The sequence below is a fragment of the Strongylocentrotus purpuratus genome, unplaced genomic scaffold (genome assembly GCF_000002235.5).
Source record: "Strongylocentrotus purpuratus isolate Spur 01 unplaced genomic scaffold, Spur_5.0 spur5_scaffold_19, whole genome shotgun sequence".
NCBI lineage: Eukaryota > Metazoa > Echinodermata > Echinoidea > Camarodonta > Strongylocentrotidae > Strongylocentrotus > Strongylocentrotus purpuratus.
The window spans coordinates 22291835-22310944 of NW_022145604.1; the positions used below are offsets into that span (position 1 = coordinate 22291835).

Consider the following 19110-nt stretch of genomic DNA (forward strand, 5'->3'; position numbering starts at 1 on the left):
CAATTTTATCTTGCATTGTTGACATGAAGACGAAAATAAACTTCCAAAAACAACATCTGCCGATAGATCTTGATCTAAGTTCGTTTAACGGAGCTGCCGCGAAGGCAACATCCAGCATGCGAAGTCGCTATTTTGAATCCATTTCAATACACAGGAGAGAGGCACAATGTAATGTATACATCACAGAAAACTCCATATGCTAGCATCAGCGCGTGATGGCCGAGCGGTCTAAGGTGGTGATTTTAGTCACATCAACATTTGTACACAAGAGATCAAATCCCGATTTCGACAATTTTTTTTTTTTTTTTTTTTTTTAAACGTCAAAATCGGGGGTGCGGCCTATACGGCGCTGCAGCCTTATCGCCGGCAAATACGGTACACAAACAATGTGGCATAAAAATCTGTCCCGACTGTTACATGATGTTACATGCCATATTTAGAATATTAAAGGATTTGAAGAGCCATCTTTGTCAGGGAACATTTTTTTATCTGATGTTCTTCCACACTTGCATAATACAATGATAATGCTCACAAATTATTTTCACCTCTTCCAAGAACTCAACCTTCTCTTTAATTTAACCTTACATGTTTTTAATGTAGCAGTATTTTTTTTAAGAGGGTCACTGCATCATGTCTGACTGAAGCTTGATAGTTTTTAATCATATCACGTTATCTGCAGTTTGTACGCATCATCCTTGAGGGAGATCTTCATTCCGATTTGGGATAAGCGTTTTAGAAGTTAAGCTATCATGTGCCGGTGATACATTAATGTTACTATGTGAAAAGATTATAGCTTGAATGAGTCAAGGAAAGATTAATAAGGATGAGAACATTCGGTTGGAAAATTTCAAGCATCACCTCTTTTAAAGCCATAAATTTCTGTCTGTTTGTCTGTCAGTCTTCTAACAAACTGTTCAATATTTTAATCACATGTACATGTATTAAAATGTGTTTTCTCGATAATGAATACCGAACTTTCATAACATGAAATTTTCTGAAAGTTTATAATCTTGGCTGTTTTTGTAACAAGACAATTTCACGAAACATCAATTTTTCATGTTGTGATTCTTTCTACTTTAAATACCTCACAGCAAGAAGGTTTCAAGGAATATAAATACTTTGTTGTGATTTAATCAAACTTAAACATCTTGCGGTGTGAAACTTCGCTGAACCTCCACCACTCGCAAAATTCTTGGAACTTTCAGCAGGCACTCAAAAAGTTTATGGTTTCACTGCAGAACTATAAAAAAGGGTAAATTTTTTACAGGAACTTCCTTATTACTCAGAAAATGACATTTTTATATGATGAAACTATAAAAGATTGATTTTTCATCAATGATGCATGATTTTATGGCAATAAACTTCTATGGGAATCATCATTCATGCCTCATGTTATGATTCAATCTAATGCAACAGTTTCAGCAAGCACTCACAAGTTTCTAGTTTTACCCTCTCGAAAAGAAGGTGAATCTTTTTATAGGAACTTCCTTATCGTCTCCATCATGTATAACCTTCTTGCCTCGCTGAGTTGGCGAGCCTCAAACTTTCTTCTCCCCCTCTCCTCACTCGTCCGTGAGTCACTTCCAGTTTGAAAGCAGATGGGGTCAGGCGGACTCTCAAACTCTCTCCCAGAGCAATCGACAACGACGAACAGCCTTGCAAGATTCCCAAAGTTGTTGCTGTTGTTGTTGTTGTTCTTCTTCTTGTTGTTTGTTTTTTTATTGCTTCTAATTTTGAATGTTTATCCAGGGACGGATGCTAAAGGAGAGGTCCAACTATAGGGGAAAATACAGGGATCCACTATAACTCTTTTGACATCAGGTGCTGATTGAAATTGCTAGGCCTGTATGCTCTGTTAAAGTTCTATGTACAATTTTTATTCTTCAAAGGCCTACAGGGTATTCAAAAAATTACTGTGGTTTGTTCAACTGTTTGATTAGCAAATACACAAATACTTTTGTTTTTCTTTTTCATTCACCTTAAATTAAATGTTGACTTTGATACTTTTTAATTTTATGACATATTTGTGGTTTTTATTTACTCTCAAAGCTAACAAAATGATAATGAGATTTAATAACCAACCACAGCTTTGCATGCCTAATCATAAAGTGTATGTCTATAAAAACTGGAAATACATGTAAATTCATTGCAACTACGGGATGTACAATGTATATTCAATTTCCTTGTTTATCTCTTCATATACCGCAAAACTAAAAAAAATTAGCGACATTACTAATTATGTATTTTGTCAATAAATATTCAAGAAAATGAAAGTTTATTACATTTTCTGTACACAGCAAATTAGAGAAGCTTGCAAGCTACATGTACGTCCAGAGCTGCCAACCTACATGTAGTGCGACCAAAAAAAGGAATTCATAAAAAGAACCTTACAACCACGCGCGACACACTTCCAATGCAGAAATGTTCATTCATCAAGCTGTTTTTTCCATACAAGCAGGTAATTTTTTTGGTGGTTATTTTGGTATTATTGGCATTTCATTTCTTTTGAGAATATTTTTCTCTTCAAGTATGTTTTAAAATAAGTTTTCTATTGAATTCGTGATCAAATCACCATTTAAGGGCAGTTGTTTGACGTGTAGTATGTAAAAAAAAAAAAAAAAAAAAAAAAATTAAATTAAAAAAAAAAAAAAATTATTAAAAAACATATTTTATGAAGAAAAAACGTAGTACCGTAATTTGGAGGAAAAAACTGAGTAATTCCGGCAAAAACAGAATGGTTGGCAGCTCTGTACGTCACAGAGTTGCCAACTTGTGTTTCACTGATGACAACTTTACAAATTCATAACTTTCCATTTTTAATCAGATATTGGTTAAAATTTCAATTGTTTATTTCTCATTTTCTGACTTCATTCTAACCAACCTAATATCCGGGTTGACTTCCCTTTACTGAGAAATAATTTTCGAAGGATACAAAAATGTGGTCTTTACAGAAAGGTGGTCTTTCTATTATACATGTGTACATTTGTAGGTGGTCATTGAAGTAGTTTTGACTGTAGTACAAAAAATTGGTGGAGAGAAATGGAAATGTAACCTGGTGGAACATTCATCATCAACCTTCACAATGCAACTGGCACAGTTTACACATCCAACGGAGCGATGGACAAAAAGAGAAAGAACATCAGCCGCTCCAGCTCATCAATCAAGGGAGACAGAGGCTGGAGAACTGAGGGGGAGTGTGCACCACAATAAAAGAGTGTGCACCGCAATAATAGAAACATGGGGAAATGGAGAGCTGAACAGATATTGAGATCATCATCCATTTGAATGATTGTGAACAAGGTCAAGGTCGCGCATCGTTGATTACTCAATCAGTCGCAGAGCGTTTTTTGTACGTACAATTTATAGTGTACGTCAAAGAATAGGGGCTTGTTCAGATACTACTGCGCTTTTTTTTCTGTGTACGTACATGAATGGCAAATAGGGAAGATTAAGGTAGCTGCGTACTATTAACTTATCTCTCTCTTACTCTATATGACACGAAATGTGAAGGGCGTTCTTTTCAAAGACCCACATTAAGGCGCGATAGCTCAGTTGGTAGAGCAGCGGTCTTGTAATCTGGTGACCCAGGTTCAAAACCAAGGCGATGGGCTAGTGCCCTTTGGTATTAAAGTAGATATTCATTGATTTTAAAAACTAACTTTATTTTCATTATTGCAAAGTTGAAACTTTGATTCGACAAGGTTATCAAAATTCAATGCTTGGAAACATTTGAAGTAATGATTATTATAAATTACAAAACGCTTAAATACAGCCCCGGCATAGCACCTGAAGAGCTCTCCGAACGCTGCTGAGATGTGTGAGATCACAGTATGGACATGACTTGCACAAGCAGACGATGCCCCATGACATCTCACACATTTTCAGTGGCTGTGTTTTCATCTTTTCTTGAGTTCTTTCTCTTACTTCACTACCGTCAGGCTAAATGTATAATCTATTGCCTCACTCTAAACCCCGCGCATGGTTTTATTTTGATGACAAATGCAGCGATACAAAAATAAAGGAATCTGTCACTTGTAAACAAAATAAGACGCCATTGTATATTCAGCTGCACACACCGGGGTATGTTCGGCGTTTCAAGAAGGAACAAATGCCATTCTTAATATCATTCCGGGGGTTTTTCAATTTGAAAGTCTGGTTTCTTTGATTGTAAATTAACCCCTATCCTGTGTATTTACAAGCAAAAGATTTTAGTTATCAGAATCGAGTCATATCCCCTTTTGAATGGTTTGACATGCCATTACATTTATATACACTAAACTCATTATAATTTGACAAATAATAGCTTTGCAATTATGTTCATTCTCTATGGGATGTCGTCTGCTTGGGCAGTGTTGGTCCATATAGTGACGTCATTAAAACATCGTTACTTTTCCGGCGAATCTCTCGTATATCCCAGCTGCTAAGGAGGTGGTTGTATTTGTATTTTTATAAATCACCCGATATGTAGTTGACCTATAACATGTACGATGGCCATCTGTTAGCTTACCAGTTTCTAGTGATACTTTAGTTGACATATTTGTGATTTTCTTTGAATTTCACCTTTAAGGTATTATTCCTTATTGCCAGATCCCTCAAAGAGGACCTAAAGCCGTTGGTCCCCTAGTTGCTTACTAACGAGCATTGCTTTCTTAGCAGTCAGTGTAAAATAACCACCACTAAAAAAACGGTCATCGCAGAATATGTGAAGAAGCCTTTAATAGGGAATAGATGAATTATGGCTTTGTCATTCATGCGCAAATGAGAGCAAAGGATTCAGGATGTCGGGGATGAAGATATTGTGTGTACAGGGATGAACAGTCAGGGCATGGTCATGTCGTCATGGAAACGGGTTTGTTGTTTCATCCTCTTCATTAATACTCTGCAAGGCGACTTTGAAAGCAGGTTTACAGTGAAAATCATTGTATTGTCATCGTAAGCTTGAAAGCTTTCCCTACGTGTATAATTGTAGACATTATACATGAACATGTACATACCTGTATGTACATGTAATGTACATGTACAAGTCAGCAACTTCGGGAAATGAACAATTTACAGCGGAAAAGAACATCTACATGTACATTTTTACAACACATACATACAGTATGTACATGTACCTGTATGACAAGTAGAAAGATAAAGTATAAACATTCCCTTGTTAAAGGGATCCGGTAACTTTGTCTTAGATCCTTTAGAAATAATCCTTGATTTAGCTCATGCTGCAATGATAATTATAAACCTTTAGGTCAGTCAGGATCTCCATGACTTTTACAAGCCGATCGCCTGTCTGATTATCAAGATATTAATGATTGGAATTACAAATTTTGAAAACCGTTCAAACACCACAGTCTATTGGGGAAAATGAGTATGGTAAAACCGGTCACTCAAAGATTTTTACGTTTTTGAGGCACTTCTTGATCATTTTGAAGCGCGATTTTTTTTAGGGCTTCAATATTACACCATATCGTAGACACTGGTAACATGTAGGACCGTGTACAGTATCTCAGATTTAACATTGTTAAACGATCCCTTAAAAGACATCTTCATCCCTTTTTTATATCGTTGATGCTTATTTGCAAGAAAAGCTTGAAGGAATATGCAATGTATCTATATACAAGTACTCAGAACAACAGAATGTTCATAACATCATACTGGATACTCTACGAACCTGCAGATACGTTTAAATATTATATATCCCATCAAATATTGGATGCTTTCTTGTTAATATTTTTGTATGATTTTCAGTGAACACAAAGTCACATCATTTTATTTCTTCTTCTTTCCTTTTAAACTGTGACTTGATGATTCGAAATGTATATACATGTACCTGAACTTATAGTGGAAAGAATAAACCAAAATCAAGAAGCAATCTATTGATCGTCAACCATAACGATTATTATTCCAGTCATCACCAGCAGTCTCTCAAAGGACTAACATCATTTGATGCAATCTAGCAAATTATGTACTCTTCTACCCCATCGAATTGACAATACCGAAGACATGAGTGCGTGAAAGAGGTAATGTGTAAGAAGATCATTATCGTCATGTAAATGTCATCATTTGCCCCGGGGAGATGCTCGAACGAGCAATTATCGTCTCCATAAACGGCAGCGTCGCAGCGTCGGGGCTGCAGAAGGGCTTGTATACATACACACGGACAAGGATTTTTCCATCTGGGATAGTGTATAATGGAGTCTGGTTTTTTGAGAATGGCCTACAAGCCCTGCAGTGCCTGCGCTCGCTCGGTTCACTAGACATGAAAAGTATGGATTCAACAACATGTATGTGACTATTTCTGTACAAGAACATGATAACAATGCCCAGATAGAAGGGATATTGTTGGCAATTTGAGCTGTTTTTGTACAAAATTTCTTTGAATGAAGGCACTCACTCTTTATCAAGCTGAACATCTATCATCTTAAATGGTACTTGCAGGCAACAAAATGAGTACAACGAAAGAAGAAAAAAAGGGGGAGGTTTTTTTGTGAACACTTTTGAATATAAATTGTCTAGCCGGCAATAAATTTTCCTTCGTACTTGTACACGTGCATTCCCTTTTGTGGTAATTTTAATGTACATTGTACAAGAAAAATATAATTCCTCAGAAAAAACAGCCTCAATGTGCAATTCTTGGAACAGCGACCCAGCATTTCTTTTGGCGACATTTGCTCTTGGCCTAACACGTTGGAAGTTCTAGGATGAGGGTTTGGATTGCATTTTACATTTATGATACAGGGTAGGTTTAGGAAAGGGTTAAATGTACATGTACATCCATCTGGTGTTTGGTACAGGGTTAAAAGTTTACATGTAAGAGGTTAGTGTATAAGGTATTGACCGTGGAACAGTTGTAATGGATCATGTGCTTTACAACCTAAGCTTAAAGCCCCACTGTACTACTTGTAGCTACTTGCTCCCTCTATATAGAAAACAATGCCTAAGTGGTGCCTGTTGGTCCCCAATGGTCCCCCTTTTCTTATGTTAATTGAGAGCTGATTTGATGAGACAACTACCTGTCAGAGACCTTGCAGGGAGGTCTAATTCCTCCTGGCCAAACTAGTGCAGATAGATTTTAAGATAAGTAGTATTGATACTGATGAGATTACCCTGGATACATATGACCATGTTGTTGTTATTATCATTGTTGTTATTATTATTATTGTTGTTGTAATTATTATTCCCTTACCTCCACCTCACAGATCTCCTCCGAGTTGTCCAAGAACTCGACCATAATAACAAGATGATAATGCTCACAAATTATTTTTCACCTCTCCCCACAACTCAACCTTCTCTTTAAGATGTAGTTATTGATACTGATGAGACTACCCTGGATAAATATGACCATGTTGTTGTTTTTATTGTCATTATTATTATTGTTATCATAGTTCCTTACCTCAACTTCAAAGATCTCCTCCGAGTTGTCCAGGAACTCGACGAGGCAGCGCATCCTTCGCTCTTGCTTCTCCCGGGCCATCTCGCTGGCCCTCACGTTGTACGACCCGCTGTTGGACCTGGCGTGGTGCCGCCCGCTGCTGCCCCCATGGCCGCCGGCAGGGGCCCGGCCATTGTTGCCCAGCCGCCCCTCCACCGTAATGATTTGTGGACGTAGAATCTTGATGGTTGTGTCAGGATCTGAGGTTTAATAAAAGATATGGAAGGGAATTGAGCAATGCATCATTGTCTCCTGTTATAGTCTACAGACCATTTTGAGCTAAAACAAACTGTCCAACATTTCCAAATTACAAATAATCAAAATGTCCACCAAAAAATCTGCACTGTGTGAAACTTTGAGTGTACAATAAGCCCTTTTGCACACAAGAAAAATCTAAGTACCATACTCATTTACACTTGAATTAGTGATTCTCACTAATTAGTCACACTTCTTTTTCACATACATGTATACAAAGTTTTAAGATTATGTTCGGGGCTCACATACTGACTCAGTCATGATTGACTTGTGTGAATGACCCTATTGTACATGTACAGCAGTGTGAATGTTCCAACAGTATTTCCATTACCCTGATAGAAGACGCCTGACCATCCTGCATCATCTTGGAACACACCCAGATACGATTCAAGGGATACTATTTGATGAGGGTCCTGGTCCATCCCATTCACACCAGCATAAAAGGTACCTGCGCAGAGTGATCGACTTTGCTCTATATAAGAGTTCTGAAAAAAAACTATTTTCTTGCAGTAACTGATGTACAGTAGCTGTATAAAGCTCTAAAAAAGCTCTGAAAGAATTGCTACAAGGAAGCTTCACATTTACTAGAGCACTTAGCACTGCGAAGATTCTAAAAGATGTCTGGAATAAAACTATATCCAAGTTGTGTGTGATTGTGTTTTTGAAAGCTCTAAAAAGGGCTCTGGAACAAGAACTGTCACAATGAAACTTCACATTTGCTAGAGCACTGCAGGCAGTAAAGCGATTAGGACTTGAAAATTATTAAAACTCTCTGGAATAAAACTATATCCAAGTTGTGTTGTTTTGGGTTGTGCTCTCAAAAGCTCTAAAAAGGACTCTGGAACAAGAACTGCCACAAGGAAACTTCACATTTACAAGAGCACTGCAGGCAGTAAGCGATTAGTGCTGGAAAATTCTTGAAGATCTCCAGAATAATACTACATGTATGTATATCCCAGTTGTGTGTGATTGTGCTCTCGAAAACTCTAAAAAGGCTCTTAAACAAGAACTGCCTCAAGGAAACTTCACATTCTTCAGAGCACTGCAGGCAGTATTAAAGTGATTTAGCACTGTAAACAAAATTATAAAAGATCTCTGGAATAAAACTATATTCGAGTTGTTTGTGATTGTGCTCTCAAAAGCTCTAAAAGATGGCTATGGAACAAGAACTGCCACATGGAAATCTCACATACAAGAGCACACCCAATACCAGCTCTCAAGAACAGAACATTGGTCTTTAAAAAACCCATTAACACCAAGTCCCAAAAACAAAGGAACAAGACAACGTTTCAAAAGCGACCTACAATAAACCGTCCCTTGTGATATAAACCTGGACTAGAAACGTAGATGGAATTGCAGCAGGATATCCTGATATTGGTAGGGAGTGTCCTCCAACATGCAAGTGATTACCTTCACAGATGTTCTTCTCTATCATCTGCATCAAGACTCCTGTACAGCGTGTCACTCATCCTCCAGGAAAGATGAGACACGAGGCCTGTCCTCATCAGCTCAAGTTGCCAAATATCCCGCTATTTGAACTATCCTGATCGCAAATCATCCAGTTAATTTGCGTCTTCATCAGCCCGAAGTTGCGATTAGTGGGATATTTGGTCGAGATAATCATCCCAAGATATCTTGGGCTACAGTAGTTTGCAAAATATCCAGGTATTTGTCCGGTGCGTCTACATCAGCCTGAAGACTCGCACTATGCGCGAACGCTGAGCAAAATATCTCGAGCCAATTTCTCATCTCAAGTTTCAAGTTTCGAGGTCAAGTCTGAAGACGCGATTTGTAACTTCTGGATTATTTCCCAAATCAGAAATAGCGGGCTATTTGGCAATCTTGAGCTGATGAAAACAGGCCTATGTTTACACCAAGGATGGATACTTCTTCAAAAGGAAATCAGACTGTCGATGTCTCGATGATTCCAGGGTATTTATAAATGTAGTCTTCTAATGATTCATTCCTAGTTTCTCATCCAGATATTTTGGAAGCGAGTAGGGATTCTATCTAATCTAATACCTTGGATTCAATTAAACTTGCTCAAAATTTTGAATATTCAAATTCAAAACCCCCCAAAAATGAAGTTAATAGCAGAGTACCTATTTATTTCATTTGATTCTATTCTACATGTAGATGAAAGTTGTTTTTTTTTTAAATTGAATGTAAACCATGTACAGATACATGTAGATGTAGATGAAAGTTTTGTAGGACATAACTTTGAGTGTAAACATGGTTGTATAGAGAGTGAGAGAAGATCACGTTGCAGATGATACACCACCAAGTGACCTGTGAAAAGTGTTTCATGTGAATGGGCTATGGTTTCACTCTTGCGATGTGCTGGGTCTACACGTGTGTGTTACCGTCTAACTTCTGGTCTTTCTACCCAAGTCCACGACAGGTACAAGACAGGTACATGTATGTATTCAATTAGATCCATTTGCAAGTTAACAATTATTTATTGTAATGTAAACCAGATAATGTACATGTACAGTGCAGCAAAGCTCAATATGAACAGGCACCAAACCAAGGTCACATGAACATCCAAAACTCCAAGTACAGACACCCTCCCAAAATGTAGAATTTTTTAAACATGGGGCTCATACAGACCCTCAAAAATTTAAATCTTGACTCTAACTTTCAAGGGATTTCAACTTTTCAAGCTTTTTTTGAGGAGCTAAATCAGCTCAGAATCGTAGTGACATCAGACTTGTAGGGCGACTGTCTATGATATTAAGCCAATTTGACTTTTATTCTCACTAGAAAAGTTTAATGCACTAAAATCCTGGTTGTTTGTATTCTTTCTTATCATTATTTAGAACCTAAATCAGGAAGATTTATATGGTTGCTTTATACACTTCCACATCCAGTCCACATCTAATGTCATTGTAATTTCTTTGAAAATCGGATTGAAGAAGGATTGTGGACTATGCACCTGGCTGTAGACAGAGACCTTCACTCTGAATATCATCACATTACATACATTGTACATGTATGTATCTTTGCACTTCTCATCATACACCTTCTGTTCACCACGATCCAGAGTTCCATCTAATCAATTCCACCGCTTTCTCCATCCACATGAAGTACATTACAAAGTTAAAACAACCCCCTTCCTCTCCATCCCAGGACTGTAAAAAACGAGGTTAGGTGTGACAGCCAGCGCTGCAGACAATTTATTTCTATTTGTTCAACTGTCGGCACGGAGATCCTTCAGTACACAAGGAGGACTTTCCGTGCAAGGCTCCGGACCGACAGAGTGAGCAGACACAGGAGACTTTAATGTCTCCCCGTGTCCTCTTCCCCCCCTCTTCCTCGCTCCATCCCGTCTCATCTTTCGCTCATGCATTTTCAACGACGACGTCGAGATGGATGGATATTTACCGTCAAGTCACGCGCTCGAGCCCTTTTCCATTTTAAAACTTTTCATCAAATCTGAGAGATACAGTTCTCAAGTTGCACCGTTCCACGAGGATTTTGTTGTCTGGTACTTTACTGAGTGAAGTGGTGCTCTGTTCTCTTTCTCAAATTATTCTTTAATTCAGAGATACATTTATGTTCACCATTCTCAAATTCTTGAGAATTGAATTTCTAATCCCTCCAATGATTTTCAATTGGATTGGAATTGGGTGATGCTGGACTCATGTGTAGCATGTCAGAAAGCATTATCAAATAGTGTCCCTTCCTCCCAAGTTCATTTTGATGGAACATTCTTTGACATGTACATGTACATGTATGGATTCTCTGATTTTTGTATATGATTTTGCTCCACACAAAAAAATAATTCATGACCAAGTTGATAGACATACTGTAGGATTGTTTAGACATGTTTAGATTAGGATTAAAACCACAACTCTACAAGAAAATACAGGTACAGAGGCTAGAGAAAGAGAGAGAGAGCTAGAGCGAGAGAGAGAGGGAGAGAGAGGGAGAGAGAGAGAGAGAGAGAGAAAGAGAGATAGAGGGATAAAGAGTACAGGAACATCATTGACTGATAAAACAACTTCTAATTTTAGGCCCATGAGGCAAAGCAGAGGTACAGTACATGTACACATGTATCTTGCCTGTAACGACAATGGATACACTTGAAAGCATTAAGAAAAGAGCCTTTTATGAGCAATAAACCGCATCACTTCCTGGCCAAGTGCAAACTATTTCAGGATGTTTACATGAACTTGAGCATCAGTTTGTCATTAAAAGCTAGATAACACAAGTATGTAGCCGCTACACTCAAGTACCGACAGTATTATAGGGCAGAATTGTGCAGCAAGCCAGCAACGCTACATTTCACACTGCACTGTGTACTGTAGTATTTGTCTATCATGTACAATGGATCAAGGAGGCATGAGGGGCAGGTTACCCCTTTACAAAATGCAATTTGATGAACCTTGAGAAAAGTGCCCTATCCCTTCAAAATTGTAGACACACACAACTACCGTATGTACATTTGTACATGTATGGCAAGCAAATTTTTTTTTTTTTAAATAAATATTTTACTTCTCAGAGATCCCCCCCCCCCCATTTATAGGATCCTATATATGCCCTTGTGAATGTGTATTATATTAAACCTCTATATGTACATGTACATCTGATGTGGACATGCAAGTGTATTGATCTTTATATAAGTTAGCATTGAGGAGTACTGTACTACATCAACATATAGATTTGTTTTCTTCTTCATGTGTACTCACAGTAAAGCTAGATTTTAACATTTATGTTTTGAACGAAACAGTGGTTTGACTGAAAGGCATGAGCCCTCCTCCCCCCTCCCACCCCCCCCCCTTCTCTCTCTCTCTCTCTCTCCCCACATGGAAATGCCACTAAGTCAACTATACATGTGTATGTATGTACATGTGCATTGTACATTGTAACTATAAAAGGTTGTGTGACTTGTGTCTGTCTGTCGGCCAAGTACGAGATCAATTCAAATGAAATTTTATTTGAGTTAATTTCCATCTCATTGAAGTTAACGTGAGCCCTGCGGATACGCCACCTGCTCTCGGGTAACCGCATTTCTAGACGAACATAAGACTATTGATCTAGTACAGACCTTGAACAATGAGATACTCCCGGAATAACTGGCTGATATCGCAAGGAAGCAGAGAAACTAAGACTCTTTAAATCAGAGGAGTTTTATCCAGGGATGACACTCCCAGGTCGAGCATGATAAATACATGTACAACAACTAACGAGGGGAAACGAAAGAGAGAGAGAGAGAGAGAGAGAGAGAAAAAAAAAAAAAAAGAGAGAGAGAAACAAAGAGAGAGAAAGAGAGAGGGGGAATAGGAAAGAGGGAGACTAAGAAAAATAATTAATGAAGAAGAGGAGTTTGACACTTCACAAAAACACAATTGTAATACACCAGGATTTTTAAGGGAAAATGCCCAGGTAGAGTGTACAATGTAAACAGAAACCACTCTTTTGACAGTTCCTTTTACTTTCTTCTATCACACAGAACTGCCAAGTATCTAAAAGGAAGGATGTGATGACAATAAACAACTTACACTGTTACAGTACCCTTTATTGCCGAGCTACATGTATGCTCATCTACTTTAACATTGAGAACATTACACTGCATTTTAGAAAATTAAGAAGAAAAAAAATTGAGATTGATTTTCGAAGTTTAGAATAAATAGTAATGTAAGATGTACATGTACATTGTATGTTCACCCCTCCCCCTCAAATGAAAACAAAAAGAAATTCAGAAGGAAAACCCCTACATGTATTGTACAATCTCCCCTCCATATATTTTTGTTTCTGCATGCACACTCCGTTAGCAAAGCCTCATGCCTGCTTCCTGGACACAAGGTGGTCGGTGTCTTCTTTTGAAATCTTAAACAGAATCCAACTTGTACCTTCTGGCACTGGAGAGCCCTGTGTTTCCACTGGAGTGTATGCTGACATTGGGTGAAAGATGTGAACAACCCATGTGAGGAGTATGAGCCTTTGAGGTTATGTTGTATACATGTACAGTACATTGTAGATGGACTAGGGATGCAGACCTATAAACCATACAGTACAGAAATTGAATGCAGAGCTCTGCGAATGTGCATGTAGATCCGCATGCGCTCCTGTACATGTACAAGATGTATGTACAAATATTTCAGATCACCTTAAAGGTAAAGACCAGTATTGGAAACGCCCCAATTTCAAAAAATGAAATGGAAGCTCTTATTAGTATTACCAATCATGTGAAAGAATATGTTTTGACTAATACATGATGATAAAAAATTTGCCTGGAAACCGCCTACTAATTCATATATTTGGTAAATTTGTTTCTCTCATGGTCTGTGAGAGATATACAGGTAGTCTCATATACATCTTTCTGTGTATAGTGCTTGTAACTTTACGAAGAATGGGCCAAATTTCTTATCATTTTGATGATTCCAGAACCTTGCAGATGCTAAATGCTAGATGATCAACCTTTTCTGATCGATTCCACACAGTTTCTTTCACAATGCAATCGCATGACCAGAACTGGTCTTTACCTTTAAAGGCTTGAAGTCAATTCACATAATTTTGGGCCATATTAAATTATTAATCATGCCCAATAATTAAGTATTTCTAAAAAGAAATTCAAGTATGACTGCTGTGGTCAGTAACTTTTCTGCTACAGCTGTATGGCATTTACAAAGGAGGCCTGTATGAAAATGTGGTCTTCTTGTCAGCATACTGGATAATACAGTGCACATGCAGTGGATATGCAATGTAAATACAGTGTACCTTTTTTTTGAAGGAAGTAAAAGGTAAATTCGATCACTACGACTTGAAGATCTGAACGGAAAACATTCAGGAACGGAAAAAAACTCAGGAACCGAAGTTCAGTCAATACAAGATGTGAACCTGTCCCATGTTCAAAGCATGACCACATCTCACATCTGCTCCTAAAGTCTCTGACCTTATAAAATCCATTCACCTTGAGTCGGCACAAGAATGCCATGGGCAAAGGGCTGGCAAATATATGGAGGTTCCAAGACCTATTCCTCCGCTCTCGCTCTCGTTCTCTCTCTGTTCCGTACAGAATTGATTTTTCTTCCTTCCTTCATTGATTTCTACATCTGCATCTCAGGCAGGGCAATGAGGGCACCATAATTCAAATTGCAAGCTTACACAGTCTTCATCTCGACAATGTCAAGTGAATGCTTATTATTTTAAAGCAACAAGCAAATCGTGTCACTCTAATTTGAGATCAGCTCAGTTCAGAAAGAGTTGTGGATTACAATATCACTGTGTCTCTAAAGTTACTCTTCAACATGTATCAATGAACCTGTAATTGTTGGTTTTTTGTGAATGTGTGTCATAGTCCCAAGATACATGTACACTGTAAGTTCAAACTTACAATAAGCCTCGGTCACAAATGACATTACGAACTACTGAAAGGGAAATTTGGGAAGACAATGGAAAAACAGGGAGATTCGTACAAAATTATCATTCGTACGAACCTTTGTGACCGTAGCATAACATATATCTACATGTACTTTTATTGCACGAAAAAATATGAAGTTTTGCCTGATGTAAACATTGCTGCTTTTCTTTATTACCTTCTTTAAAATTCTAAGCCAAATAAGTAAATGACTCGAAACTACATGTACTTTCAAATAGACTTTCCAAATATTAATTTGAGAACCTTTAACTCATACATTATTTTCTCCCTACACGTTTATCTACAGTGTACAACATTTACATTAGGAGCAATGTAAGAAATGCTTATTCGTGACATTTACCATTTGTTGATCATAAAAGAAATAGTCTGTAAAGATTCTTGTACAATTTACATAGTGTACATGTATGTAGGATAAAGAGAGAATCCATCCATCCATTTGTCTTTTCTTCTTTCTTTATCATAACCTTACATAAACTAGCCCTGACTATTCTTTTTATTGCTTTCATCTATAAAATTGCAGCCTCAATTGTTCATTCATAACATGTGACAAATATGATAAAACAATACCAATACTGTCTAGGGGGAGATAGAGAAGGGGGAGGGGTGAAAGAAAGGAAGAAAGGACAGACCCTACTGAACCATAATACTATAGTCTCTTCTTCTTTCATCTTTATATCCATTCACAGACCAGCAATTTCTATTCCTTAAAGTGAATTCTCTTTTCCTAAACTAAAGGTCAGTGCTATTCTTGAGTTAACCTTCCCTTTCCCCCCTAAAGGACCCTAGCCCAGAAACCACTCTCAATGGCCCCTCTGTTCTCTAGCCAGCAAAAAAAAAATGGCCAGCAACTTGAACTTTACAGGCAAGAGACATGTAAAGAATTTCCTATTTTCCTTGCCACTCACAAAAAGCATTAGATTATTACATGTAGGAATATACAGCACACAGTTTGCTCACTACTGTCCAGGGTTTGGGGAGGAATTGTTTGTAGACAGGACCTTCAAAGTCATAAACGAAAACTTGATTTCCAACTCACAAAAGAAAACAATAGGAACTTGAGTTTGTACATTTGTGCTTTGCAGGATTGGAGAGGAATTTAACAAGACATTTAAAGTCTTCCTTCCACAAAACTTGAAATTTCAAGGCAATGCACTTGAAGAGTATTCCATTTTTGCCACTCACAAAAAATATTACAGGATTAGGAAATAGGAATGCATGTGCACAGTTGCTATGCAGGGATAGGAAGAAATTCTCTCTCACTCCTGAACAAAACTATAAGTGTATGTACTGGGAAGTTACGAGTACAGTATGCACTGCAATGAATACCAAAAGCAACCTATTGTTCACACATGTACACCTGTACACAAATCTTGTACAAGAACATTTCGTCTCGAGCCAAAAAGGTGTTAATTCTTAAATGTTACCAATTAACGCCCTTCTGGCTCTAAACAATTTATTCATATTGATGGACTTCAAAACAATTGGTATAATTAGTCACACAGAGTACATAAATTCATGTTAAGCCTTAATTTTGATAATTACAGCTGTAATGTGGTGATTAAGAATGTGTGGGTGGGTTCACATTAGGACTTCCCATCCGCATATATTAAAATGAGGCCTACATGTACTTTTGTAAATTATTTACACATGTCAATGCGAGTGAATGCCAATCTATACACACACACACATCAATCTGTCTGAGTAGATGGACATGGTGTGGGTTCATGTGTAGCATTCTGTCTACGTACAGCTGGACAAATCTGTTTCCCCTTTCGTGTCATCAATGACTGGAACACACTTCCTGAAGAGGTATTCACTGCTACCACAGTGAATGCCTTTAAAGCCAGACTGGATCGAGTATGGAAGGACAAGCGTTTCTGCTCCCCATATGAGTAGAATACCCGACGCAGAACTGAGCCAGACAAACTTACCAAGAAGACACCCAACTACGAGAAGGAAGAAAATGAAATTGAACTGAAAGCCCGACTGCTGAGAACACAGCATTCTTCCAGAATCTCGGGTAAAGGTAAAGGTAATGTATGATCAGTCACCAAAACATGATTTCCTCTTGACGTGAGGGTTTCCATGTTGCATGTATACCGACCGTTTTCAAAATGTGAGCATCAAATATATTGCACTTTAAATATGATTTGTGGGAATGCATTCGCATAGAATAGGGCATGCATGGTACACAAGTCAGATTTCGGTTCAGAGGGCTTTTTAACATCTTTTATTTTCTCCATATTTATTTCAAGTTTCAAACTTAACAATTAAAATGCCAATAGTTTCTTCATATTAATTTGATACATTCTACTGACTTACAGTAGCTATAGTGCTATACACATTTGTTTTTAGCAGCGGACTGGTACAATTTGATAATATAAATCCTGTATTTTGCTTTAGGAACTTGCCTGCTGTTTCTTGTTTTGATATAATTTATTATTTAACAAGAAGAACAGAACGTTACAAGCATAACAAGTTTGGAAACAAAACACATCGAAAGTTTGAAACTGATGAATAACTCTGAATATTTTCAAATGTTTTTAAAAGTTTGTATTTTAGAGCGAATTCTATTTAAGTCGAGCCACCAATGCCAGTGATCTAAATCAATTTTCAGTAAGAACTTAGAGATTTTTATAATAGACCTAGAACTTCTTTTTTTCTTTAGAAATTTTGTATTTTCTTTTGTTGAGGCTATGCATAATGTGCATATAAAAAATTGTTTTGTAGATCAATTTAAATTCAAAATTGATTGTAAAGACTTATTGAAATCTGAACCTCCTCTTGAGACTTTTGAAGACTTGAAAAGTTAAACTGTTAATGTTATTAAGGTAATATAAGTTTTAACAATTGCATTGTGCAGCAGTTGGCCGTGAATCCCGTGAGAAAGTGTATATTATAAGCCTTTGTTTTTAGGAAAAATTCTCCAAAAAAGATAAGAAAATTGACACGGAACAGGTAAGAAACATAACAACTTTTAAATCATGACCATTAATTATTTGAACAATTGATGAAGATTTAGTCAATTTTCGGTATTGTTTTAGTAGGGTATCTCCAAGCCGGAGTTATGGGTCAAAGTCTGGATACACTTCCAATGTTAAATAAAAGCATGCTCACAACACAAGAAAATTAGAACTTTTTACTAGACTTTCAAATTTGAAGGAATTGAAGAAATTAAATTCTTGTTGATTTTATTTTGAGCCAAAATTGAGGTAATGATCAAGAGAAAGTCCCTTTTCAATCATCCATTAATAGTCATGGAAATTTGTTATACTTAAAGTAATTCAAACAAATAAATGTTATACCTTTCGTGAAGAAAGATGAGGGAATGCGTTAAGACGGCAGTTAAGTTGAAGAAAGTTCAGCTCTACACAGTCCGAATAAGGATCAACTGGTTGCAACCGATAGGCAGCGAGCGAGCCCGCTAGCACAGGCAGTCCACTGGCGAACGTACGGCCACGGCTGCTGTAGTAGCAAGCTATTCCAAGGGCACTGCGAGGTAAAAATCCGAGATGTAGTGTCCTCAAAAGTACGTTTCCACGCTCATACGGGATTCCATACCACAAATAAATCCTGATATAACACTCATGTGATTTTAATCCACGAAATCCGGATAATACCGCGGTGGGACAGAGATGAACATCGGAGAAAAACGGATCTGATTCTAGCGATGAAAGTACTTGTGTGTGATTTCGATCGCTGTACTTCCGCACCTATCCAAAATGGCCGAAGAGCTAATGTAAACTAAAGTCACGTGACCACAGAGGGAATCCGTTCAGACGGGTGACTCATCCGTTCTACAAGAACGAACCGCAAGAATGCAAATCAAGATTAAACCGAGAAATAAATCTTTAATGATTGTTCAAGGTAGATTAGTAATCAAACTGTCCTTTCTCTTTTCTTTTCATGTGCTATTATTATCTTAGGACAAATGGCATTGCTTCATTTTTTTAGAAGAAAGAGAAGATTAGCAAATGAAACCGCGAGTGAACCCTTGTAGTGTTGCTCAACTTTTTTGTTGGAAGAAAAAAGAAAATAGCCTTCA

The 19110-nt window shown here is 37.5% G+C and overlaps 1 protein-coding gene across 3 annotated transcripts in view; it reads right to left on the reverse strand.

Moving 5' to 3' along the window:
• LOC594103 (tyrosine-protein phosphatase non-receptor type 4) overlaps positions 1 to 18799 on the reverse strand; it is a 112434-nt gene extending 93635 nt beyond the window's left edge. For all 3 annotated transcript variants that reach the window (XM_030990595.1, XM_030990596.1, XM_030990594.1), the window contains exons 1-2: positions 18371 to 18799; positions 7388 to 7626 (exon numbers count right to left, since the gene is read on the reverse strand). In XM_030990595.1, the coding sequence (XP_030846455.1) occupies positions 7388 to 7468 (81 nt within the window). In that variant the 5' untranslated portion in view covers positions 7469 to 7626; positions 18371 to 18799. The remainder of the gene's footprint in view (positions 1 to 7387; positions 7627 to 18370) is intronic.
• Positions 18800 to 19110: the final 311 nt, after the last annotated feature.